The 26870-nt window shown below is 56.6% G+C and overlaps 1 protein-coding gene across 4 annotated transcripts; it reads right to left on the bottom strand.

Moving 5' to 3' along the window:
• On the bottom strand, window positions 1–26870 carry Cyth4 (cytohesin 4). Of its 4 annotated transcripts, none has more exons than XM_028871086.2 (13): window positions 26767–26870; window positions 20272–20354; window positions 18243–18307; window positions 17117–17183; window positions 15703–15821; window positions 14720–14800; window positions 13394–13506; window positions 11587–11735; window positions 6011–6122; window positions 3611–3687; window positions 2698–2769; window positions 2179–2333; window positions 1–1526 (listed from the first exon to the last, which is right to left on the bottom strand). In XM_028871086.2, the coding sequence occupies exons 4-13, from the start codon at window positions 17177–17179 to the stop codon at window positions 1454–1456; spliced, it is 1014 nt and encodes a 337-aa protein (XP_028726919.1). In that variant the 5' UTR covers window positions 17180–17183; window positions 18243–18307; window positions 20272–20354; window positions 26767–26870; the 3' UTR covers window positions 1–1453. The 4 variants fall into 4 exon arrangements, with proteins under 4 accessions (XP_028726919.1, XP_028726918.1, XP_037053547.1 ...); XM_028871085.2 differs by lacking the exon at window positions 26767–26870 and adding an exon at window positions 26153–26590; XM_037197652.1 differs by lacking the exon at window positions 26767–26870 and adding an exon at window positions 25739–25845.

Here is a 26870-nt window from a genome sequence, read left to right as displayed (position 1 = left end):
TTGGATCATGAGCTATGTTATTGTTTCAAAGTGTCAGAACAGGAAATAAACTGATTTCCCCCCCCTCCCCCGCCCCTGCACCTTGGTGCTGGGGAAGAAGAGGAGGGGGCGGCAAAGGTCCCACAGCCTCTGTGCACACACACATGCCGGAGGCAGAGGAACATTTAAGGGTCATTTAACTCCTAAATGGGGGCAGCTGAGGTGGGCTCAGCTCAAGTCCCCAACTGTCCAGCAAGGGCTCTCTCTGTCTGTCGGTGCCCTGGCTCCCAATTGTACGTCCGTCCAGAGACAGGAGTCTCCCCCCTTCTACCACACTTCTCTTCCTGACCTCGAGGAAGTATGCACATGTGGACTCCTGCGGAGGATGAGGCAGCCTGGCCACCTGCTGCTTCTGCTTAGGGCCCGGGCTGGCCCAGGACACAGGGAGCCCCATTTCTTGCAGCCTCGCTGAGGAGTTTTCGGGGGGTGGGTGAGTGGGGGGAGGCTCCTCAGGCAGGAGAGAAGGTACAAGCGCTCTCTAGGGGCGAAGCCTCCAGGTGAGGCCTCCCTGGGGACACAGGGGCGTGCCGTGTATGGAAAGCTGGCTTTGTTCTGGATTCTGTAGCCCCTCGCTACCCTAGCTTTGCCGGCCGGGCGTCTAGTAGTGGTGCCATGGCTTACAAGAGTCTGTCCAAGCATGATTCCTATGCTACCAGCTGGCTCACTGTGGCCTCCAGGCAGCCCTCCTGGTGGGCAGTTCCCGGAGCGTTTCTCTCAGCTGTAGCTCAGATCTGCCAGCCGCAGATGCTGCCGCTGCCTCGAGGGTCCTCCCTGCCCCTCTTCACGTGTCAACGCCCTCCAGAATGGTGCCAGCAATGCCCTCAGAACCTCCCAGCACAGTCTGTCTGGTTCAGTCACCTGGTGTCCCAGCTCCCCGCCGGAAGCCAAGCTGACCAAAGGCAGCCGGGGCGCCAAGATGTTTCCTGTCCAAACACGGCATTTTGTAAGACCCAGAGAAGGGCTGTGATTCAGCAGAGGGCCGTGTTCGAAGCTTCAGGCTCGGAGCTGGGTGTATGCTGGTACCTGGTGCTGCCAGGGAGGGTCTGGCCCAATCTGAGGGCCGGGGATGCCTCTGAACTGGAAGCTTCCAGGGAATCCACGGTCCTCCTGCTGGGGAAGGAGAGGGTGGGACACACTGGTAGTGGGCTCTGGGCTGTCTCGTCTTCCAGTCCTCACCCTCGGCTGCTGCGGTCCAGGGTGGAGCCCCACAGGTTCTTTTTGTCAAGCGGCGCAGGTATCAGGGGTTTCCCTGTGAGCTCTGTGCCCTCCAAGGTTCCACATCGCCCATAGCCAGTCCCAGTGATGGGGAGGGGTGGGGTTGTGAGCAGGAACGGGTGCCGTGGGTGAGAAGTGTCTGTCCAGCTACCACAGGTCCTACGGGGTTGCCAGAGCCGCCTCCCGGAAGCCCGGAAGCTCACTGCTTGCTGGCAATCTTCTTTTTCCGAGCAGACAGCAGGTCATAGAAGGGGACACGGGTGATGCTGGCCCTGGGGATACGGGGTACGGGGGGGGGGGATGAGACTTCAGGGCTTGCGGGAACGTAGGACTTCCCGACTTGTGATTTGGGGGGTGTGACTCCCAGGGAGGTGTTGGCTCACCCCACTGCACAGAAAAGGCCAAGGACTGATATAGGGAAATCCTGCTCTGTGAGCCTCGTCTCATAGGCAGGCCCAGCAAGGACAAGACCTCAGGTGGGAGCCCAGCAGAGACCGCCCCCCGCTCCAGATTCCTTTTCCAGCCCCTTTAGAGAAGCAGGGGAAGCAAGAGAACTCGTGCTGGGCCCCTCACTGCTGTGGGGCTCTGGCCGAGGCTCTGCCATCTCTGGGCCTCTCTAATTCTTCAAGTTTCTAGGACATGGTCCTTGTCCAGTGGCCACACATGCCTTCTAGCTGACAGGTCTTCCACTTGCCCACGTCTCCTCTCCGGCTGAGCTCCTTGCGAGTTCCCGGGCCCTCCCACTGAGCCCCGTGAAGTTGGTTTCTTCCTTCTGTATTAACTAGGCGCCTGGCTCAAGAACCTGGCCACCAAAGGCCACCAATAGGAGGGAGACCTGGAGTTCGAGTCTTTACAGACAAGGAAAGAAGACCCCAAAGAAGCAGGAAGGTGACAGGAGGCGTCCAGTGTCCCCGCCGCTCTCACCTGATGGCCTCAATCCACTGATCGCGCTCCTCGGCATTGGCGGCTGAGATACGGTAGGACTCGTGTTTCCCCTCCACCACCTTGCCGTCCCCGTCAGTCTTGCACGCCTTGATCTTCTGGCCCCGGCAGCCGGGGTTGTACAGCTCCAGGCAGAACTGTGGGAAGGGCCAGGTTGAGGGACAGGCTAGGCCGCCCCCTCCCCACGGTGTGGGGGGACACAGAGGCAAGAGCAGCCCTCCCACAGAATGCCCTTCCCCCCACAGCTCCGGGGGAGAGGACACCAGGCACCTGCTGTGTACCAGGCTCCCTAAAATCCCATGTAGCAGGTGGGGGACCCAAGGCTCAGAAAAGAGCTGTGACTTAGAAGTCCCCCGGTTTGTGCCAGAGCCAAGCGCCACAAGACAACTGAGGCTTGCCCTTTTCAATGACGCTGAGCAGCCTGGGTCCAGAGCTCTAGGAGAGACCCTACAGAATGGCCCAGCTGTGCTGGGAACCCCCCCACCCCAGCTTGACTCTCACCGGCTTCTTGGGGTCATCCACCTTCTGCACTGAGAGGTTCTCCAGAGGAATGATCCCCCGAGGCTCCTTGTCCTGATGAAGTGAAGTCAAGGACAGGAAATGGGAGCTCAGGGTCTCCCCAGATCACCTCTCCAGACCTCCCAGTCATAGACAGACATAGCACTAGACCTTGTTTGGGATCTGGGAGACCATATTAAACTGTTTTTTCCCCCATTTTTATTGTATGTGTATGGGTGTTTAGCCTGAATGTATGTAATTGCATCACATGTGTGCAGTGCTCACAACAGCCAGAAAAGGATGTCAGATTCCCCCCCGGGACTGGAATTGCAGGCAGTTGTGAGCTGCCATGTGGGTGCTGAGAATTGAACCCAGGTCCTCTGGAAGAGGAGTCAGTGCTCTTAACAGCTGGGCCATCTCTCCAGCCTATCTGTCTATCTATCTATCTATCTATCTATCTATCTATCTATCTATCTATCTATCTATCATCTGTTTGTCTATTTATTTATTTTCTGAGGAAGGATCTTGTTGTATAGCCCACGTTAGCTTTGAACATGTTAGGACACTCTTGCCTCTGTCTTCTAAGCACTAGGATTATGGGTATGAACCCCCATGCCTAGCCTTTAGGCGATCCATCCATCGTTGAACAATTTTTTTTTTTTTCAGTGCTGGGAATTGACCAGGGCCTCACACATGTAAGGCCCACGCTCTAACATGGATCTACAGCCCCACAACTTAAAGTCAGTGCTCCCTCTTGCCCAGCCCCTCCTCCTCTTTGCCCCTTAATTCTGTGAAATGGGAGTAGAGTGGGGCTCAGCACTTTGAAAGGGCCCGGCACTCTCTGGTGGTGGCAGCGGCTGGAGGGACCTGTCTGTCATGGCTGGCTGTATTCTAGTCCCACCCCCGACACACTCACAGTGGTGAACTCAAAGTAGTAGAGACAGTTGTCCGTGAGGATGAACCAGCGTCGCTTCCACGTCTTCACACGCCCCCCTGAAAGAAGCCGGCAGAGCGTGGTAGGTCAGCCTTCCTCCTCCCGGGCCACCATGTTCCCCCATAGGCGAGCTGTGGAGCCTTGTGTGCATCCCCTGTCCCCCAGGCCTCCAGATCCATCCTTTCTAGACTCCAAGCGTAGCAGCTCCCGTCACCCCATTGCCTTGCATTTGGGTTCCCAGAGTTAGGTAGAGGAGACAGTGGCCACCAGAGCCCACTCAGACCGAGGCTTGCTCTAAGTGTTTATGGTGGTTAGTATTGACTGTCAAGGTGAGGGAATCTAGAGTCTTCTGGAAACGAGCCTCGGGGCATGTCCGTGAGGAAGTTTCCAGACTGAGTCAGCTGAGGTGGGAAGCCACACTTGAAAGGTGGGCAGCCCTGTCCCAGGGGCTGGAGTCCCAGAATGAAAAGGGAGAGAGTGAGCTGAGCAACAACAGCCTTCACGGCTCTCTGCTTCCTGACTGCGGACACGATGTGACCGGCCACCTCACGCTCCTGCCACAAGGAGCTCTTCCCCCAGAGCCAAACACACTTTCCTTCCTCAAGCGTGTTTGTTAGGCATTGTGCTGCAGCATTGGGAACCGTAGCTAACACAGCACTCCAGCTTTATCAGGCATGGAAAAAAAATGAGGAAGTGAATCCTTGTGGCCACCCAGGAGGAGGAGGGCCACTGGCGACCCTATTCTTATAGATGAGGAAGCCAAGGCTGGGAAAAGCTAGACCACGTGTCCATGGTCCTGTGCATTCAAACTTCAACGTTGCTACCCAGGAGCCCAAGCTTTCAGCCATGTTGCTATGTGGCTAGTGCTCTCTGGGTCATGGTCGCCACAGTCCAACTGCAGAAACTGATGCTGACGAGTGGGGTTGTGAGCTCCGCCATGGGGCTCTGCTGCCCCTCTGCTGGCTGGTTTTGTGACTTGGAGATACTCTGGGGGCTGAGAGCTGGCGTCCGGGGCAGTACAGGAGGCCCAGAGGCCTGTAGGAGGAGAGGCTGGGGTGTGGGGACAGACAGAAGGCTTGCTGGACATCTGGGATTTGGGTGAGTCTGTCATAGTCTAGGTCAGTGATGGAGGCTGCCCAGCTGCGTCCCTTCCTCCAAGATGAGGCATTTTTTCTTCACCTACCTCAGAAGACCACAGGCCCTGGCTGGCTGGTTCTGCTAGGGTGGCTCCTGGGATTGCTCCTGGAGGAGGCAGGGCTGGCTGCCTCCCTCAGCCACGGGGAGCACTCACCATGGCTCTTTGTCTGAGCTACAATCCCTCTCTCCCTCCTCCTGCTTCAGGGACATCCAGCCCTTAGCTGCCCTAAGTGTGACACTTGCTGGCTGTGTGACCTTGAGAAGATGCCCTAACCCCGCCGTGTCTTGGCTTCCAGAGAATAAACTACCCCAAAATTGGGCTGTTCAAGGACCAGCACCTCATGTCCAACAGTCCTGAACAGAGGGACCCTGCTAGACTCTTCTCTCCGTCCTCTGGGAGAGAAACAGGACTGTCCGCGGATCCTCTGTCCCCTACTGTTCCTTTACATCTAGCCTCCCCCTGCCACCTGCACCCCAAGACAGATGATGGGTTGAAGGGTAGGTGCTTTTATGTATACATTAGTGGGTGGATAGATGGATGGGTGGATGTACAGATGGATGGGTTGAAGGGTAAGCGTTTTTTATGTACACTTGGGTGGGTGGATATATGGATGGGTAGATGTACAGATGGATGGGTTGGAGGTTAAGTGTTTTTATGTATACATTAGTGGGTGGATAGATGGATGGGTGGACATACAGATGGATGGGTTGAAGGGTAGATGCTTTTATGTATACATGGGTGGGTGGATATATGGATGGGTAGATGGAAGGGTAGGTGTTTTTATGTATACATGAGTGGGTGGATATATGGATGGGTGGATGGGTTGATGGATGGGTAGATGGATGAATGGATGATGGGTAGGTGGAAGGATGGATGGGTGGATAAAGGAGTATGTGGATAGATAGATGGGTGGGTGGATAAATGAGTGGAGGGAGGGGTGGGTGGATGGATGGATGAATGGATGGATGTTTAAGTGGATAGGTGGATAGATGACGAGATGGGTGGGTGGACAGATGAGTGGCCAGGTGGATGGATGGTAGGCAGATGGATGAACGGGTAGGGTAATGGGTGGGTAGATGGATGGCTTGGAGGGTAAACGAGAGGAAGGATAGAAAGGGTAAGTAGACGCTGGGCTGGGGGCCAGGTGACCAAGCACTGTGCAGGTCCACTCCTGAGATATATGCATGTGTGTCAGCCACACGTGTGCAAGTGAGCTTGTCAGAGTGCATGCACAGAGGTCTTACCCAGCTTGAGTAGCCAACCTTCACGGTCAGGGTTGAAGAAGGTATGGGTGAGGTCACCGCCATCATCCTCGGGGATGGAGAAGGGTTCACTCTTGATGCTGTCAAAGAGGTTCTGTCCAAGAAGATGGAAAGGATGGATTTAGTCCACTGAGTTTGGGCCCTGGACCACCTGGCCCGTGTGTCCTTGAGCGGGTCAGCCCTCTCCCAGTAAACCTACTCCTGGGCCATTCTTGTGAAAGCTTCCCTGTCCCCTCAGGTGACTGATGCTCTCCTTTACACTGGCTACACCCATACCCTTGTGCGCCTTCTCCTGTGTTGTCTCAGGGCAGAGTGAGCAGGGTGGGTGCCTTAGGTTTGCACGTGGGGACACAGACACACATCCCCACCCTCCCCGGGCGCAGCAGCTGGAGTAGGGACTGCTCCAGGTGGTGCTCATGATGGGATGATGCTCCTCTCCTACTTCGGTGGACAGTAGACCCTTCTAGATCACACATGCTGGGGCGGGCGTAGAGGAGGCCCTGGGGAGGAGGGAATTGACTGCTTCAGGCTCAGAGGTCCCAGTGGAGTGCTGACCACAGTGTCTATCCAGGATGGCCTCTGATTACAGGGGCTGGGATGTAAAGGGTCCCCTAAGAGCTGACTTCAGTCCTCCATGGATAACTGTCTGGTAAAGCTCCTTAAATACACAAGGTGTGACCCTGGAGGGCGATGCGCTCTCTGTCGGGGGAAGGAAGGTATGCGAGCCAGGGATGAGATAGCTCCTACCCTAGGGAGTGGGTGCAGACCCACCGGAGTGTTTTGAATCTTCTTGGGGCACTGGGCTCCCCCCAGCACTGGGACTGGACTTCTAACATTCTGACATGTTCCCACTTGTTAAAGCCAGAAGGCAGTGTACAGCCATTACGGATGAGTGCATCTGGATTTGCAGTAGTGTTTCTCAGTATTGTAATGGATGATTTAACACCTTTGTGTATATATGGGTGGGTGGATATTCAGATGGATGGGTTGGTAGATGAATGGATGCCTGACTCCCCTTTTTTACTGCCATCCTGTCCTTTGTCCAGGGGTCCCCATGGGGTACAGGCCTAAAGCTAGTTTTCCTGAGTCTGTGGAGGTGCGGCTGGAGCAAGCCTTTAATATCCCCTCTCAGCCTCACTGGGGTGTGGGGGTGAGAAAAAAGTGGGGATCGGCTTCTTTTTGGCTGGGGTGGAGGTGGGGGGTGCATGGATGTGGGGGTGGCAGTCTTTACCTTGGGAATCCCCGGGTGGCCTAGCTGGTGGAATAAGCCCCTGAGACAGGAAGGCCCTGGCAGGAGGTGAGCTGTCTGCTCAGACAAGTGTTAGCGAGGCCCGAGGAGGCTTCAGGGTGGCAGACGGGGCCTCAGCCTCTGCTAAACCCACAGGGGTACCTGGAAGTTTCTGCGGTCACAGTATCACCGTGTGTGTATTCCGCCTCACAGAAACAGCAGCACGCCCACACTTCCTGTGTCTTGAAAACACCCTGAAGTCCCTGTCACTGAACAAACCACTGCATAGAGACCTCTCAGGGCCCTGGGGGTACAGCATGGCCTTCCTTTCCCTGGGGCTCTGGTGCCCTGTCCCAGGATCCCTTCTCCTCTCTTTTCTGTCTAGGTTGTTCAGGGAGTTGGGCACCCTCCTCCACCCCCAGGTCCCGGGAGGGGACAGTGACTCCCCTTTGGCTGTGTAGAGCCTTGCAGCTTATGTGCTACAGGGACTAGTTTAGGTAGAAACATGTGACCCCAACCAGTCACTAGGACTTAATTCCAGGGGTTGAATTTTTCTGGGAGAAGCTAGCAGCCTAGAGCTGCTTGGGCATCTTTGCAGTAGCCAGGGTCTAAGAGACAGCCAGTGTGCAAGTCCAGCTTGCTGTGACATGCAGCCTCCTCAGGCCACCAAGCCCCTGGATCTAGCCACACCCCAAGCCAACAGTCTGAAGGCAAAGGGATCCCTGTTCTTCTTAGAGATACTAGTTGTGATTCTCCCAGCCAGTGTGGCAGGACAGAAAGGCATGAAGAAAGAGACATCGAAATTTACATATGGGGCCGGAGAGATGACTCAGTGGTTAAGAGCACTTTCAGAGAACCCGGGTTCCATTCCCAGCCCCCACATGGCAGCTTACAACTGTCTGTAACTCAGGTTCCAGGGGATCCGACTCCCTCACAAAGATGCAGGTCAACACCAATGCATATAAAAAAATTAAAAAAAAAAATAGAATTAAAAAAATGTATATATGATGGACCAGCAAGATGGGTCAGTGGGTAGAGGCGATTGCTGCCTAGCTGAAGACCTGAGTTCGTTTGTTTGGAGAGAGAGAACCAACTCCTGAAAGTTGTCCTCTGACCTACATGTACAGAACACGTAGGAGAAGACCCTCCATCTCCAAATGCTGGAGAAGGTGTGAGGGACCCCAAGGATGACTTGGTGGCCTGTAGCTCTTGACTCTCAGTCCCGTCCCAGCTCTCTTGCCCATCTCCATTCCCAGAAATGCTTTTTTTCTTCCTTAATAAACTCTATTTCTATCACGATCCATGTGTCCCTGGCCCAGTTCTGTGCTCCAGGACACAAGAGCCTGGAAACCTCAGTGGACTCCTTCTGGATTCAGTTCCTCATCTGTGACAGGGGCGTGGTAGCATACTCAGGCCCTCTGTCCTCCAAAATCTTACCTTCTGGTCTCTGCAGGGGGCGGAGCTCTGGAGTCAGACACAGCTCAAGCTGGGACTCTCTTAGTACATGCACATGAAGTCCCGGGTTAGCTACCTCCAGTGGTACCCTGTGACCTCAGCTGGACCCTGGGGTGTGTGTCGGGAGCACAATGACAGCATGCCTAGGACACTGTCTGCTCTGACAGGGAAGCCCAGAATGGCCCTGGGGGAGCTGAGATTCATCCCTGTCCCCAGCTCCTAACTCTTCCCCTAGAACCTTTTAAGTTCTGTGTCCCGCCCAGCCTCCCTGTTCCCTATCACAGTATCTCTCTCATAGTCTTTGCTACAAGAACACCATCCAGGGCGGTGTGACTTTGGGGTGACCTCTCTTGGGGCATACATCTGTGTAAATTTACTTCTTCCTCTTGGTGTACTTTAAAGCATTTTGGGGCTTCCTAGGGAGTTGAGCAACAGTGGTCCATGGAGAACTCACTTCTGCAAAGAGACAACGTGACACTGGGTTCTGGCTTTTAAAAAACATTCAAATGAAGCCAGGGAGGAGGTGAGAGGATCTTGGGTCCACGTGACTGCCTGTGAAAACCTGGGATGGCTCTCAGAGCAGGCCTGGGCCCTCTGTGACACAGTTGGGGAGGATTCTCTGTTCACCAGCCACTGCCTAGGAGCTCTGCTAACCCCTGCTGGAGGGGTTCCGGAGTCCAGCTGCAGGCTGAAAGATGGGCAGCCAGCTGGCTGAGGCTCTGCCTGGCTCTGGGCTGCCGACCAGGGCGCCCCACCCCTCCCAGGCCTCCTGGACGGGGTGGAAGTTACATGGAGATGACAGAGTAGGCCACCTGCAAGCAAGTTCCAGCCTGGGGACATGAGGAGAGGATGGTGCAGAGGAAGGCAGGAACCATGGGTCAGCGGGAAGCCTTGTATATCCAGGGTATCTGTGGGAGGCATGGTGGTTCCGCCCCCAAGCGTGATGCCTCCAAGTGTCATATCTCTAATGCTCCAGTCTGCCCGGAGGGCTCCAGTTCTTTGTTTTTTTTGTCTTTTTTTTTGGCTTCTTTTTTCCTTTTTTGTTTTGAGACGGCATCTTCTGTAGCTAGCCTCAAACTTACTATGTAGCCAAGGCTGCCCCTTTAAACACCTGATCCTCCCATCTCCACCTCCCGAGTGCTGGGATTATAGGTGCGTGCTACAGTGCCTGGTCTATGCTGGGGATTGAACGCGGGGCCTTGTGCAGGCATGGCAAACACTCGACCAGCTGAACCACATCCCCAGCCCATTCTTAATTATTCTTTCTGATGACATGGGCTGCCTTTAAGCCTGGGCTGTGAGTAGGGCAGGCCTTGCCCTTAACATTAAAAAAAAAAAAAAAAGACTGCTCACAGCAGCCATGGTTCAGGCTGATCACCCCCACTCTAGGAGGAAGCAGTGGCCTGAACCCCAGAGAGCCACCCAAGGCCACCCAGCAGGTGCATAAGGGGGATGGGGCTGACCAGAGCTCCAGGTGGCTCCTGCGGGACCCTGTGGTCTGTGGGCTAAGGGGATGCAGTGCTCAACTCTGAGGGGCCAGGCTCTGATCTGCTGGCTGTGTCTTTGCTCCCCTCTCTGACGCCCGTGATCCTGGGGAGACTTCGGCTTTCTGAGTACCACATTATCTCTCGTCGTCGTCGTCGTTGGGCGGTACGACTATTTCTCACCAGGCCAAACGTCTGGTGTTTGTAACCGCCTGCTTCTGTGTGCTCCTGAGACTGGCCTTCAGCACTCAGACACCTTGCTCACTTGTCTACCCCACCTCAGGGCAGCACACTGGCTGCTGACTCCTCCCCCAGCTACACTCTGTTTTCTCCTTCTGGACTGCCCTTGCCCTGCTTCTCCAGGAACAGCTCCAGTCATCAGAGAGGAAGGAGCCTCCCTTGAGGAAAGGCCTCCATGAGATCCGGCTGTTAGGCATTTTCTCAATTGTTGATCAATGGGGGAGGGCCCAGCCCAAGGTGGCCATCTCTGGGCTGGTGGTCCTGGGCTCTTTAAGAAGGTGGGCTGAGCAAGTCAGGGGAAGCAAACCAGGAAACAGCATCCCCTCCATGGCCTCTGCATCAGTTCCTGTCCTGCTTCCCTTTGGTGATAAACCCTTTCCTCCCCAACTTGCTTTTTGGTCATGGTGTTCAGCTGCAGCAACAGAAACCCTAAGACAAATCTTATCCAGTTGTCTAAGCCCAGTATGGGAGTCATCTGCCCCAGCAGGGCTTCTGGTTGACACTTTTGCCTGTCCCCCAAGATGGCAGCAGCACACCTTTCTGTAGTAAAGCTCCCACGGTCACCATGGGTGACATCAGTGGGCTTCGGGGGTTGAGTGTGGGTGTAATTCATGTGTAGATCCCTGGGACTTGGTCTAGGCAGGACCTGTATGGAGTCATCCCTGGGTCCCTGTGCCCAGAACACTGGTGCAGGGTAGTGGGGGTGGGGTGTTGGGATAAAGGGACAAGAGACTTGGGACTAGCCTTGCTGTAGAGCTAGTGGGGACTTTTGGGAGACTGGCTTCCTCCCTCTGAGGACCACAGCCAAGCATTTTCTCCTTGGCTGTGAGAGAAGCTGGGATTCTGTGCTTAGGAGGCACGGTCCTCTTTTCCTGGTGTGGGGTGGGGGGAGCTCAGGATGGATCCTATGGCCTGTGCATGCCTTTGAGCCACACTCCCAGCCTGAAGTATTATTTGGGGCAAGTGTAAATAATGGCTGGCCAGGGTTCCCCAAAATCTAAATCTGAAGGACTTCCTGGGGTCCACCTGCAGTCATCCTTGTCGAGAGGAGGCCATGTTGAGGAGGCCCACCTCCCAGTAGTGACTAGCCAGGCAGACCCTCGCGCCCGGGATGGGACTCCCAGAGGACCAGTAAGATACTACGTTCTCACCCTCAGCTGCTCCTCAGGCAGGTCACTGCCATTGTTGATACCGCGATTCATGGACACGAAGCGCTCGAAGGGCGGTCTGTCCCGGACGTTGGGGTTGTGTAGGCCGGTGTTGAGCATGATCACGGAGAAGGACAGCACGTAGCAGGTGTCTGTGGGAACTGGCACTGGTCACAGTCCTGGTCCAGGTCACCGTCCCCCCTCCTCTTGTCCCAGTCCTAGCAAGGCCCTGAGCGTGGCCCGCCCCGCCCCACCCCTGGCTGAGCGTGGCAGGCAGACGTTCAAGGCCCAGCCTCTCCTCCCACTCCAGCAAACTTCAGCTGCAGCTTCCGAGGCCCTGCCCCCTGCGGCTCTGCCCTCCTTCCCTTTCAGATCCTGCTTGCCATCAGCAGCAGCCCTTCCAGGCCCGCCCACTCTGTTCTCTGCCTCCTGGGAACGGGAGCTCATTGTCAGCCGCCCCGTTAGTTAGTGGCTTGTTCTAAGCTGCCTGGTGGGTCTCGTTGCCAGCAGTCTGCTGCATTGTGCAGACGTGCGCGCGCGCATGTGTGTGTATGTGTGTGTGTGTGTGTGTGTGTGTGTGTGTGTGTGTGTGTGTGTGCAGGCTTGGGGTGTGTGGCTGCCATTCGGGGTCTTCTGAGGATCCAGAACCTGAGGGGGCAGTTCCAACCCCCTGACCTTCAGCCTGCCCACGTGACTCTCGAAAGCTGATATTATAGGAAGCGGTGATGATTCCCCCTTCCGCATCAGGGGCCCCGCCCTGTGCTCAGCTCTCGGCACCTCCAGGCCTATCCTGTGTGGCGGCTACACCTCCATCTTAAAGTCGGGACACTGAGGCACAGGGAGGTTGAGTCACGTGCTCCAGGTCACACAGTGACAAACGGATTGGCTGATTAAAATGCCTTCCATTCAACCTAGCCTGACTTGACTGGACTGCCTGACACAGGGTCTCACCTGGAACCCAGGCTAAGACTTGAGCTGGCAGCAATTCTCCTGCCTCAGCGCCCCTAATGCTAACATTATAGGTGTATGCCACCACCCCCTGGAAGTCGCAGGTGACCAAGAGGAACTGATGTCCTGCCCTCCCTCGTTGAGTGTTTAGGTGTGTGAAACCTGCAGGCAAGCAAATGCCAGTTCTTAGGTCGTGGCCAAGTGTGGCAAAAGCTCTCTGCTGTCTTCCGCATGGCAGAGAGGGCGCAGTCTGCCCTGGGACAAGTGGCTTCCCGTCGGACGCTGGCTCTTGCTTCACCGGGGACAATCTGCTGCTGAGCTTAGGGAGTGACGTTGGGATTTAATGACCCTGACAAGGAGGTCCAAAGGCGCTGTGCGTATAAAGTGTGGGGAACACGAGAACCCCCTCCACACACTTGGCGATGGCTGTGTGGTAACTCTTGAGCCAAAGAAGAGGCATGGCGGGCGGGCCGTGGTGGCCCCTCCCTCATCCTGTCCCTATCCCAATATTTAGTGACCCTTGGAGACGGAGGTATGGGAGACTGCGCCTGTGGATCACCGCCATGCCCCTTGCCCCGTATCTGCCCTTCCAAGGATGCACTGGGGTCTTTAAGTGAGACATTAAAGCATCTCCCCTTATCACTTCCTGGAGAACTCCTAGTTATCCTTGAAGACCTCACTCGACCATGTTTTCCCCCAGAAGCCTTCCTGTACTCCACACTCCCGCATGCTGCACCAATGTTCCCTGCCCCTCCCCCCCCCCCAGGACCGTGCTCCAGACAGGCATGGGGCCGGTGCTCGGTGAGGGTTCAGTAAAGGCCCGAGCGGTTGGAGTGTTTGGGGAGCGTGAGGAGCGTGTCACCTGTGGACCGGAAGACCCCTGGGTTACAGAGGCAGTAGCGAGCAGCGAAGGCCTCCATCATGCGGTCAATCTTCTGGGCCTCGCCGGGCAGCCGGAAACTCCACAGGAACTGCCTAGGGGGACAGGGCCATGGTCAGAGAAGCGGGTGGGGCCCTCAGTGGCACCGGGCAGTGCCCTGCCTCCGTCCCTGTGAATGGGAACCCGTGACCTCCTCTAGGCTCCCAACATGGGGTGCTCTGCCTCTGTCCTTGTGAATGAATGAGACTGAGTGTGACTTGGTGTCAGCCAAGCTTTCTTGTCTCCACAGGTCACTTAAAACCTGCTCAGCAACAGCTTATTGAAGGAGTAAAGGAATAAATGAATGAATGAATGACTGGAGATGAGTGATTCCTAGGCTCTTCCCCCAGGAAGTCCATACTCCCTGGATGGATGGCAGTGACCTCTTCCTCCTCTGCCTTGCAAACTCCTACTCATCCTTCAAAGCCCAGCTCAAATGCCTCTCTTGGGAGCAGACTTCCAGCAGCAGCTTTAAGACTCCCTCAGCGACATGAAGTTTTAATAAGACTTAGAGATGACACGTGGGAGTGACCAGCCATGGCTGGTTATAAGTCCTTCCTTCTTTACTCCTCCTGCCTGCTGGAGTTGGTGCTGACTTGGCTCAGGGAACCTTCCTTCCTTCAGGTTAGCCTGGAACCTACTACCTATTCCAAGCTGGCTGGAGCTCACAACAATCTTCCTGCCTTCAGCTTCCAAGTGTCATAACAACAGGTGTGAAACGCCACCCAGCAGTGACTTTCCGTTCCCCCCACCCCCAACCCCTGGAGCCGAACCCAGGGCCTTGCTCTACCACTGAGCTAAATCCCCAACCCCTAGGTTTGTGCCTTGCCCTGGGTCACATGGGGAATGGATGGCAATGCCAGGGTTTGGAGAGGACATTATGGTTTGGGGTCACGTGCTGCTGACTCGGGCACCACGCTGTGCCCATGAATGTGAAGACACACATCGTGACCAGTATTGGAATCAGGCAATCATAAGCGATAGCAACCATGTTCTACCTGGAGCTGGGCGCGGGGATGAAGTACGCACGTGCTTGTCTAGAAAGTGCTAGCACACAGCACTAGAGTCCCCAGATGGCCGAGAGGAAGGGCAGCTGCAGATACCTCAGGCCTTAATAATGGTGGTGGAGCAATGAGAGGCAGCTGCAGGCTTCCAAGCCTGGGATTCTCCTGCCTCAGCTCTCCCAGCTCAAGCTTCCTCCTCTGCATGCAGCCCTGGGTTGGATCCCCACCCCCACGGGCCGCCATATCTCCTGCCTGGACCACTCACCTGAGGGCCTGAACGAGGTTGAGGTTGGCAAACTCGTGGCAGTCCACAAAGGCCTGTAGAACCTGCAAGTTGATGGGGTCCCTGGAGAGGGACAGGAGAAGGGGGAATACTTGGCAACTTGTGCACGCACGCGCGCGTGCATACACACACACCCCAGCCCTGGGCGATAAGCTCTGGGTTTGGACCTCTTGGACCCCTGAGTCAAGTTTTCCCTTGGTCACTTCCTGCCTGGTGACCCTACTCAAGCTCCTGAACATCCCCACACCCCAGTTTCCTCCTCAGCCGCAGGAGAAGCAGGGCTGTCTGTTTCCTCCTCCTCCCCGGCTCTCAGGTCAGGGGCTTGTGTACCGCCTCACTCAGAAAGTGTGGGAGAAGGGCGGGTGACTCACTGAGCCTCCTCCGCTGTGGCCCATCCCTTCCACCACTCAGACGCTCCTGTCTAGAGCCTCCACGGATCCCCCTGCCTCGCCCCCTCCCTCCCTCCCTCCCTCATGATCCTTCATTCTCTTCAGCCTGCTGTGAGCTGAGCTGCTTCTGCCTTCGGGCCTTTGGCATGGACTGTTCTCACTGCCTGGAACCCTCCAGTGGGCACTGCCCCCGCTTCCACACGAACTGAAACCAGAGCTCCAGCTCAGAGCCCCGCGCTCTATGGCCTCCTTTCTGCCACCTTCTGTGTACCGGACAGAGCTCATTCTGTCCCTGTCCCGGGCAGAAAGCACCGGTCCCTGAAGACAGGAGTTTGACCGTCTTGTCTTATACAGCTAGCGTTTGGAAGAGAGCTCAGAGCACAGTAGATACAACATACTGAATGAATGAGTGAATGAATGAATGAGTGAGTGAGTGAGTGGATGAATGAATGAATGAATATGCCAGCCTGAGAGTCAGGGCTCACATCTTAAGCATGATGGCTTTCCAAGCACCCTGAATTACACCTCCACCCCCCCACACCCCCGCTTCCCGCTCCCTGTCTGGGGTCCTCTTACTTTTCCCCCAAGTAGGTGCCAATGGCAGTCTTGTTGAGGCCGTCACCCTTGTACAGGAACTGGGCGATGTCCTGGACATCAGCAGTCAGCAGCTTGTGTTCAATGAGATACTGGATGCCCTGGAGGTGACAGAGAGCCCCATGTGCAGCCCCCACAGCATAGGCCCCTGGTCGGGGAGGAGGGGAGGGGGGCTGGTGTTTGGACTCCACACAGCCTGTTCGGGGTCGTGCCCTCGAGCCGCCTTTGGGAGGTAGCGAGCTCCCCGTGTCTGGAGGTGAAGAGCTAAGTGAAGTACGTTCAAGGCGGGGTCTCTCCAGCCTGGCATGCCTAGACTGCACCCTCCCAATGGCTGCCGGGAGTCACCGTGCTGAGCCTTGGTGATTCGGCCTCTCCTTTTGTTCCCTCCACACTCCTATTATTTCCAGTAGCTTCACTTCATCACACTAGCAATCTAGGCCCATTGTGTGAAAGTCACACAAACCAGCTAACTCAAAAGGGGGAGGAGACGGTACAGACCCCACCTGGGAGGTAGCCGGCGGCTTCCATGGCAATGACCTTCACTTGCCTTCTCCAGGAGATGGGAGGGCAAACCACGCCTCCTGTCACCCGGAAGCTGGCTTTGCTCATTTGATAGGCTCATGACCCCCTCCCATTGCTACCCAGGCGCAAAGAGTCACCCCTCTGATGTGTGGGGGTCATGGACTGGTCTCTGGTGTTCTGGGTTCTTGTGCCCCTGCTCCTCTTAGATGGAAGGCTGAGGATGCGGGGCATCCTGCAGCCAGTGCTGGGGACATATGTGCCCGTTTGTTTGAGGGGAGGAGGTAAGTGGAGCCGTGGTCCGGGATCTGCGGCCGTGACAAGTGAACACACGCTGCCGGGGTAGTCTCGGCCAGAGCTCGACATTCCCTGTGGCCTCCTGGACCCTTGCCCTAGCACAGTGTGTGGCTCTCTCCTGTGGCTGCTCCTGCTGGAGAGGGAGCCTGTGGCCACCTGGCAGAGTGAAGGGCTGCAGGCTGGCTCTGAGGTCATGGGCAACCAAGCTTCAGACTGGGTTTCTGCAGCCTGGGCTTGGAAGACATGCTAGGGACCGAATGGACAAAGGACCTCACTGCCTCAACCCTGTTCCAGAGGGGGGGCCTAGGGCCAGGGAAGAAAGGGAATGGGGGGGGGATCTTTGGGCTGCAAGCTGTGCAGTGGACAAAGGCCAGGCCCAGCTGGGAACCAAAGGATTGGCCCTGAGGGGTCTCACCTTGCTCCTCCGTTGGGTGGGTTGCGGGATCCGCTACAGAGGTACCCAGAAGACAGCCTCCTCCCTTAGCTCAGCTGTACACCTTGATGAGGCCCACGTCCCCCTCCTGCGGCCACCCAGCTGCCCACTGTGGTGGGATCCATGTCCCCTCCCCTGGATATGTACCTTGGCAGGGTCCATGTTGAATTTCTTCCGCCCGATACACATCTCCTTCTCTTTCTGCGCCATCCGGCTGTGAACAGGGGCATATCAACATGGTGGCTCCGGATGCCACCGTCCCCCACAAGCCCTCGGGGCGGGGGGGGCCCTCCTCAGGAGAGTCAACATGCCTTTGGAACTCCACGTGTATCCCCAGCCCCCGTGTCTGGACCACCTGGGAAAGCAAGAATGGGGTGGGAGGTGCCGAGGGGCGGGGCTGCAAGCTGAGTTCTGAACTCTGAGCCCCCCACTGCAGGAGCCCAGCAGAGCTCCCTGGGGAGGATGCAGAACGCTGGGACACAATGGGGCTGGTGAGAACATAGGCTGCTCCTTCTCTGCAAGAACCAGCTGCTGCCCTCACCCAGGGTAAGTGTATGTTCGTGTGCGTACATGGGTGTGCATGCACAAGAGATGCTGGAGAGGCAGAGGTCCTGGAGGTGGGGCAGGCAACCTGCAAACCATGTGTAGTTCTGTAGTTCAGGGCCCTAGAGTCCTAGCAAGCACGTCCAGCCTACGGGCCACACGTGGCTACATTTGGCCCAGGCGAGCTATGGATGCCACCCAACACAAAGGCAAACTTACTTTAACCCCTGAGTTTTTTTTTTTTTTTTTCCAGTTTGTAGCCGGAATGTCATTTTGTTGGTTTTACAGTGTCGAGAGGTTGTGGTCTAGGAGGTTGTGTGAGAACCTAATCTCCTTATACTAATGGGGAAATAGAGGCCCAGAGAGAAGGCCCTGTCCTAGGCAAAGAATCAGCAGGAGCCTTCCTATGTGAGGGATGATGGATGTGGGGTGAGGTGGGCCAGTGGAGCCTACTCCGGGCCAGGCTTCTGGTCCCCAGTTCCCATAGTTTCTTCACCCTCATGCAGGGCAAGTTTCTTTGCTCATCTGGTTCCAGCTGCCCCTGACCAGGGTGGTTGTGTGGGGAGGTGAGGTGGAGAGGGAGAGAATGGGGGTCGCTTGGGAGTCAGTGGGGAGTGATCCACACAGTCTGGATGGGGCTATGGTGTTTCCTTGGGTCCTCCCACCACCTGTGGCACAGGGGGAGTGAGATGTACCCAGAAATTGTCTTCCCACAGGCCGGGCCCCTCACCTCTCCTCGGTGTTCTCAAAGCAGTCGATTTGAGCAAACACGTCTGCGATCTCGTCCTTGAGTTTCTGTGGATACACATTCAAGGGTCAGCCTGGAGGTCAGGATGTCCCCACAGCCCCGACTCGGCCTGTGGTTCGGGCCGCTCCCTGTGTGCTTCCCTCAGCCCTCTCAGACCCTCCCTTCCCTTCCCATGCCTTTTTACCCTCAGAGCAGGCGCTCAATGCCCCTGTGTGCCTTTGTCCTTCCACGGGCCCTTGCCTCAGGGGTGGGAGTCCTTATACCCACACCTGACCCTATTTCTAGCCTGCTCTCTCTTCCCTCACTGCCAGCCACTACCCTCTGTGTCCACCAAAAGCCCTCGCTCGACCTGGCTGGCAGCTTCCCATAGAAGCATGGCACTGCTCTCCCTCGTTTCAGAATCCCTCCCTCCGTGGCTCTCTACGGCCACCTAGGGAACCGATCACACACTTCCCGTCTGGCATCACATCTTCTCTGTCACTTGTCAGTAAGTGCCTGTCACAAGCCAGGTGCTATGGGTACCTCAGGGCCTGGGCAGCACAGGCCTCTCAGAAGCTGTACACTTCCATGGAACCAAGGGAAGAGGAAACAGCCACGGCCGATCAAGCAACCACACGTCTGCTGTGCTGATGCCAGGCCTGTGCTGCTCTCAATTCCACCCCAGCCTGCCTCAGCCTGACTCCAGGGACTGCCCAGTGCAGAGGACGGCCCCAGTTTGCCCACCAACCAACATTAGCTGGACCATTAGGAGGGTCGATGTCCTGGTACCCCCTGCAGGCAGTAGATGAACAGGGCAAGTGGCCCAAGAGGCACCCACCCTCTCCCCAAGATGAGGGGTGCTGGGATGTGGCACTCCTGGGCTGTTCCTGGAAATCAGAACTGGCACAGTACCCCTTGCTCCAGGGTCACAGAGATCCTGTTCCCAGGGATCTTGGCTGGATTTCCACCCACAGGTATAATGAGGGCACACTCACTGGCGCTAACTGAGAACCTATATGCCACAGCTATGGGCCTGGGATCCGGTGGTGAGCAATGCCCAGGCTCTGTTTTCATGGAGTTCGAGTTTGGGGATGTTGGGATCATGGGCGGGTGGCTAAGGGACGAAGGAAGTAACTTTGCAGCCAGTGACCACAGCAGTGGCAGAGAAGGAGCCTGGCACATGCACGTGCTCAGTAAGATCCTAACAGAGTGGGCGCTTTGGTGTGGAATCGAGTGTGCACGTGTGTCTAGGTGGTGGGGGCGGCCTGGAGGAGGAGGGAGAACCTTGTCTGGGAAGGAGAAGAGCAGGAGTGTGAGAACTGGGAGGGGGGACCCCAGGTGGAGGTAGGAATGTATGCAAAGGCCCAGAGGTTGGACTGGGCAAGGCACGGTTGAGGAATCTGAAGGTCCCTGATAATCATGGGAGTGATCATCTTAAGAAACTGGTGAACTCACAAAAGCTGAGCCCAGGGTGGGAGTGACCTTGTCCAAAGGTGGGAGGAAGGCTGGGGTCTGGGGCTAGGGTGAGGGGCTCTGGGACCTGGGGTTGAGATGAGAAACGTCAGTGGTCTGGGACTGGTGGGCAAGGGGGCTGATGTCTGGGTCTTGGGGGTGGGAGTGGGGACTGGTGCCTGGGCCTTTGAGTCGGGGAGAAGACGAGGTCTGGCTGGCTTTCTGAGCATTTGGTCAGGAGAGTAGGCAATATGATAGTGTTTGGTGGCCTGTGAGCGTGTTTAGTTTGGCGATTAGTATGAGTGTGTATGGGTCTGTGAGTGTGAGCATGTTTGGATTTATAAATGTGTGTGTGTATGCGTGCGTGCGTGCGTGCGTGTGTGTGTGTGTGTGTGTGTGTGTGTATGTGTGTGTGTGTGTGTGTGTGAGAGAGAGAGAGAGAGAGAGAGAGAGAGAGAGAGAGAGAGCGTGTATGGGTCTGTGAGTGTGAAGATGTAGGTCTGAGTGTGAACATGTATGAGAATCTATTGCATGTGAGCATGTGTGGGTCTATGAATGTGAAACACGTGTGTCCACATACCTGGATGTCCTCCAGTAGTTGCTTCCGGTGCCATTTGATCTGCTGTAGCTCCTTGGCCTCCCCACTGCTGAGCTCAGCTGGATCTGGAGAGAGAGGAAGATTGCTTGGTTCTGCATTACAGGGCTCCTCCGGGGAGGCCCCTGAAACAAAGTGGGAACCATGGTGCTGGAGCTAGTGAGTCACTTGCAGTTACCCCTGGGGCCTGGATGAATGCTACCACCACTGAGAGGCATTCTTGGGCACCCCTGTCCAGGGTAGCCCCACTTCTCCATCATAATTCCTTTTGTTCCCCGGAGACAGATTTCCTGTGGCTTTTGTGGGGTCACCTGGCCAAGCCTAGCTGCAAGGGAGGCTGGCAAATGAGCTTTACTAAGATTATCCTGTTGTCCTGACTTTGTAAGAAGGGGAAACAGAATGGGGGGTGAGCATTAGTCTCTGCTCTCAGACACTGGGGCTCAGAAAAGAGAAGTAAAACTGGCTAAGGTTGCACAGGGGTGAAGCCACTGAGCCTGCTGGGACCCTGGATCAGACAGGCTTCCAATCTTGTGCCATCCCACTGGCCCCCGAAACAAAGTGAGACCCATGGTGCTGGAGCTAGTGTGGCTCTGACTCCCCCACCAGGACAATGCTCACTCACACAGAGCCAGGCATGGCAGCTCACACTTGTAATTGTAACATCTGGGAGGTTGAGGCAGGAGGATTACAAGTTTGAGGTCAGCCTGGGTTATAGGGTGAGACTCATTTAAAAAAAAATAGCAAAAGCAAATACAACCAACTATGGCCAACAATGTGGGCAGCTAAGGAACTCCAGACCTTCCCAGAAAGACCACACTGAAGATCTCGGTCAGGGTACCTGGCTCACCACTTCCTGTGGTTCAGGAAGAGAGGGTGCCCCTGAGTTCCTGGCAGTAGTGACTAGCTGAGGCCAAGGCCAAGGAAAAGGACAGTGGAAAGATGGTGGGCACAGGTTGGGAGGAGACGTGGGTGGCTTTAAGGAGGAGGGTGGGCACAGAGTTGGGACAGGGGTCACCAGCAGGCAGGCATGCAGGAAGAGTGTGAAAACAACACCACTAATGACCTGGTCAGCTGACTCACCAGCCTCTTCCTGGGCCACCTCAGCTCTGCCACAGTGAAGGAAGTGGCCACATGGTGTGGCAAGAAGCTGAACTCGTTCCTGGGCCCCTTGACTACCACTCATCAATGCCCAACCAGCCAGCTGCAGACACTGGCACTGAGCCATGATTTCTCTGGAAGGTCCGTGGACCTGAACGTTTGCTTTCGAAAGGACTAGCCAGTCCTTTATTTTTATTTTTGTATTGCTAAGGATAGATCGAGAGGCTTTGAACATGCCAGACAGATTCTCGACCACTGAGCCCCATCCTGGCCCAGCTATTCATGTTGGCTGGAGTCTACAGAAGTTCATGTAGACATGGGTGGCTCTGCTCCTTTACCTGAGGGCTTTCACACACCGTGGGACCACGTGAAACCAAAGGGCTTCTTTCCCAGCAAAGGCTGTGTGCAGTGGGACCTGCTGGTCCCCCGCACTAGTCACCACCAAGGCCTGCTGGAGACCGGAGCAGCCTTACGGGGAGGTGCAGCGGAGAAGGTCCCCTGCTTGGATGGCCCCTCCAGGACACTTCTTACTCCTCTGCATTACACATGCAGCTGGTTGCAGGCTCCTTAAGCAGGAGTGCTGTCCCGGTGACTCAATGGGACTTTCTTTTTGTCCCGGCGAGGTTAGAGGTCTTGTTCAAGGCGGGCCAGAAAGGGGTGTGACACAAGTCTCATTGAGGTCCAAGCCCCCCAAACACCCGAGGAAACCAAGTCATTTAGTCCTTGTGATTTCTTTTTGATAGGGATTGTTTTCAGTTCAAGACACAGGGACTCAGGAAGGTGAGGTGACAATATCCCAGGTCACACAGCTGGGAAGAGGCAGTGTGGGATTCCAACGTGGCGTGCGTGCGTGCGTGCGTGTGTGCATGCGTGCGTGCGAGCATGCATGTGTGCATGTGCGTGTGCGTGTGTGTGTGCGTGCGCGCGTTGGGAGAGTGAACACGCATGTTCACCTATGTAGAGACCAGATGCTGACAGCATGCGTGTTCTTCTATCACTATCTTCCTTCGTTGAGACAGCGTCTCTCACCAAACCCAGACTGGCTGGCTGGCAAGCCCCACCTGGGTCCCAAACAACTCTGGGAATTCCCCTCCACTCAACCTCTTCCTAAGCTCTAGGGGTGCACCCGACCCCACGCACCTCGACGCCACCTCCCTCTAACCCTTGGATCCCGCCCGCCATCACCAGGTCCGGTCACTCTTCCATTTCCATGGCCCTGATCGTCATCCAACTACCAAGGTGGAAGCTGGGCTTTCCAGTGCCACCCCGCCTCCCTGTGTGTGCCAGCCCGGAGTGCTCCCGCCGCCGCCTCCTCCACCTCCTCAGCTGAGGACCCACGGTGTGCACGTCTCTCTCTCAATCCCCACTGCTTTCAAGAAGGGATTTCTAACTTCCTCCTGTATGTGATATTCTTGGGGCTCAGAGAGGTTCGATGACCTCCCTCAGCCAGCACAGCTGGATGGTGGCGGAGCTGGGATTCACACTCCACCCACCCCCGGGGCCGGAGCCTACAACCCCTCTGTAACCTTGTGAACCCCACAAGCCCGGGTGTTCCGACCCTGTGCCAACCGCAACAGCGTGAAGAGGATGAAGCTGCAGGAAGGTAGCCAGCAGCAGGACCTCCTTTTGTCCTACAAGTCAGTGGACATCTGGGGAAACTGAGGCACAGGAGCGGCTGGAAATAGATACAAGGAAATAACGGTTCCTAGGGGAGTGGACAGTGCAGGGGCAGTGAGGTGCGGGCCTGAACCTTTCCCGCTCAGCTGTTCTCAGGCTCTGTGGTGGTCAAGTATTCGGGGGCCCTCAGAGGAAACTGTCCCCTTCTCCCCAAGCCCTGACGTCAGTGGGTTTCAGCTGTACAAGTGCATCTGAACCCCAAAGACAGCAGGCCATGATCTCCACAGGTCGTGGGGGCCACAAGGACCCTCTGACTGTCTGTCAAGCTGCTTGTCAAAAAGCAGAGGTCTTCCGCCCCCCCTCCCGTGTCCTCCCCCCCATCAGAGGGCGTTGCAGACACTCCCGGGCAGCGGCCACCTCTGACGGGACCCACTGGTCAGGGTCCTGGGAGGGGCTGATTCGAAGCAGTTTAAACACTGGAAACACACAGGCATACCACCATAGCATGAGCATCCCGTCCTCCCCAGCCTCCCGTCACCCTTCACCCCTGCCCGCTCTGCCTTCTGTGCTCCCAGCCTCCTGTCACCCTTCACCCCTGCCCGCTCTGCCTTCTGTGCTCCCAGCCTCCCGTCACCCTTCACCCCTGCCCGCTCTACCTCTGTGTTCCCAGTCTCCCGTCACCCTTCACCCCTGCCCGCTCTACCTTCTGTGCTCCCAGCCTCCCGTCACCCTTCACCCCTGCCCGCTCTACCTTCTGTGCTCCCAGCCTCCCATCACCCTTCACCCCTGCCCGCTCTACCTTCTGTGCTCCCAGCCTCCCGTCACCCTTCACCCCTGCCCACTCTACCTTCTGTGCTCCCAGCCTCCCGTCACCCTTCACCCCTGCCCGCTCTACCTTCCGGGCTCCAGTCTCGGCCAGTGAGTGCCCCGTGCCTAGTGCCCTGGAGCCCCCGCCCCCGCTCCCCACCACTTCCCCCTTGCCCTTCCTCTTTTCCATCTTATTTTTAGTGCCTGCCGCCCTGCTTCCAGGACAGCTGGCTCCACTTCCCCTTTCTCAGTGGCAGGGCGCCGCTGGGCATGCAGGGAGGGTTCTCCTGAGGGTCACTAGGGAGACGGGGCAGCAAGTGGGGGCCGTGAGAGCAGCTTCCTCCCCCCCCCAGAGGCCCCTGGTTTTAGCCCACCCCCCTCCTTCTGTCCACCGCTGGCCTTCATCAGGCCTGGCTTTCTTGTGCTCAGGGCTCACCTTCAGAGGGTGACCTGCTTCCAACCTGCTGCCCTGCCTTCCAGGCCCATGGCAGGAGCTGGGGTGGGGTGGGACGGCTTGGGAGAGTCTTTGTCGCCATCCCCATCCTTAAACATCCCAAGGAGGCTGAGGCCCGCTGAAGGAAGAAGTCCGGCATGGCAGGACAGACTTCCACGTTCTCAGAGGCAGGCCGGGAGGACCAAAGGCCAGCCATTCACAGACAGTGAATCTGCAGGGAGTCCCCCGCCACCGTGGACTTCTGCGGGACCCTTCCCAGCTGCCTCCTCCAGGAAGCCCCAGCCCCCTCTCCCCCCCCTCCCCGTTTGTGCCAGAGGCGAGTGTGGTCAGGCGTGGGTCAGAGTCCCCTTTCCTCCTACCCAACACCCTGGACTGTTTGCTCCCGTTCAGCCCCTGCATTTTGAAGCTGTTTGTAAAACGAACGAATAAATGGAACCGAAAGACAAACCAGTCCGTGGAGACCCCAAACCTTCCACAGATTGGCCCTTGTCCATCCGTCTGTCCTAGGCTGGCCTGAGGTGCATCCCACCTTCTGCGGCCCCTGCCTAAGGTGGGCCCTCCTTTTAGGCTCTTGTTTATTGACCTTATGACCTGAGCCTAGTCAGGTCTCACCCTTAACTTCTGAGAGCCTCAGTTTCCTTCTCTGCAGCAGGTGTGGACTGTCCTGTAGCCCCATGATGTCAGGACCCCAATGAGTAGAGGACTTTGTCTTTCCCTTGTGCCCCTGAGTGACCGGGGCGGGGGGGAGGGACAACCCACCTGTCATCTGTCACCCTTGGCCTTCTCAGTGGCCCTGAGCCTCAGCCTAGTCACTCAGTCTCTGAGGGACTGGACTCACCTTCCCCTCCCCTCTCTCTGGGGAGAGAGACAGAGAGAGTCTAGGTTAAGGAGATCCTTGAGCAAGGTAACCTAAGCCCCAGCCTCCCCTCATATCATGTCCCTCACAGCCCCCTGTGTCTGGCCCATAAACGAATGGCTGGTGAAAGAGCCTGACGGGTCTCCGTGTTTCTGGGATCCTGAACACTCTGTGGATGCCCGGTGCCTGTGGGTGGGGCCGGGCGGCTCAGGGTTAGGTTTCATCTGGAGAAAGACATCAGTCTGGACCACTTCAGAGTTACATAGACCTGGGGATTCAGATAGCTGCCACTGTCCCTCAGAGCCCAGAGCTCCAGGGCGACTTTCTGAGGCCCAGGGTACGGGGACATGGCTCCTTCCGCAGCCCTGCTCTCTGCCCCTGGAGAACCACACTGGCTTGTCCCTCCTGTGCCAACTTGGCAGCCTCCCTTTTTTTGGCCCTCGGACCCACCACCCTGGACACCGAGTGAATGACGCCTACCACACCAAGGCCTCACTGTACACGTTACCCCTTCAGACAATGTCCCCAGCCCCCATCAAAGGCCACCAGACCCAGGAGCAGAAAAAGTGCTGGAGGACCCTTGCACCATCCAGACGCGCGTCACCACCGACAGCATTCACCTTCTTCAGAAGTCAATTCTTTCCAGCTGCCTCTGGGCCCTTGCTCTTCCCTCTGCCTGAATACTCTTGCTCAGAACTCCCAAGGATCCTCTCTGCCCTCAAGCTGTGTCCCCTGGAGGCCTCTCGATACCTTCCTCCCTCGTCCATGTCCTGTCTTGTTCTTAAGCCCACTTGTTACATCACCGTCCATCCCGTAGCTGACCCAGGAAGTCAGCAGCCACTCGGATCCCTGTGAGACCCTGGGACCAGTAGCCCAGCCTGGTGCCTGCCTCGGCACACAAGGTTTGATGTTTGGGACTGGTTCAAACCAGTTTTACTTCTGTGCTGTCCAGGGCCCTCCCTGCAAGGCTCCCACTGCTTCCCTGTTCTGCAGGAGGAAACGCCGAGGCCCATGGCTGGGCCCCATCCACTCACCTGCACGACACAGGTCCATTCTGAAGCCCTGGGGGAAGGTGGTCCAACTGTGTGTCTTGCTAGCCCAGCTGCTGCTCTGGTGGGTGGCCGACAGGGCTGGTCACCGCACCTTCCTGCCCGCCCCGCCCAGACCCTGTGGGAGGAAGCCAGCCCCGGCCGCAGGGGTCTGTGCGCAGGCTCCTGACACAGCACACACTTCCTAGAGACAGTTGAGTTTCGCTGGCTAGCCAGGACCCTGGCATCTGAGTACTAGGAAGGCGGGGAAGTGGGGAAAAAAGACAGACCTGGGGTGGGAGCTGGTAAAGACACACACACACACACACACACACACACACACACACACACAGTGCTGAGGACAGACCTTCTCTGGGAGTGTGTGGGTTTTTACCCAGCCACCACCCTATATACAAGCTAAAGGATTTCCTCCTTCCCGGGTCATCCCTGAACTCTTTATCAATTCTCACCCGAGAAAAGACAAATTCACTCAGTGATGGGCAGGGCTTCCTCCCTTCAAAGAAATGTGCACCCCCACCCTTCACCCCTCCCCCTGCTTCCCCCACCCATCTCATGAAGTATCTAATTTCCCTTTCTCCCCAGGCTGCTGGGAAACTCACCATCAAATCCGTTCAATTATTCCGTGTGACTTTGGGACCAGATTCAGTGGTCTGACTCTCTCAGCTCCTCCGCTCAGGACTCATGTGACTCTGGGCTAGTCATG

This window comes from Peromyscus leucopus, chromosome 20, assembly GCF_004664715.2.
Source record: "Peromyscus leucopus breed LL Stock chromosome 20, UCI_PerLeu_2.1, whole genome shotgun sequence".
NCBI lineage: Eukaryota > Metazoa > Chordata > Mammalia > Rodentia > Cricetidae > Peromyscus > Peromyscus leucopus.
This window is presented reverse-complemented; position numbering and strand designations above follow the sequence as displayed.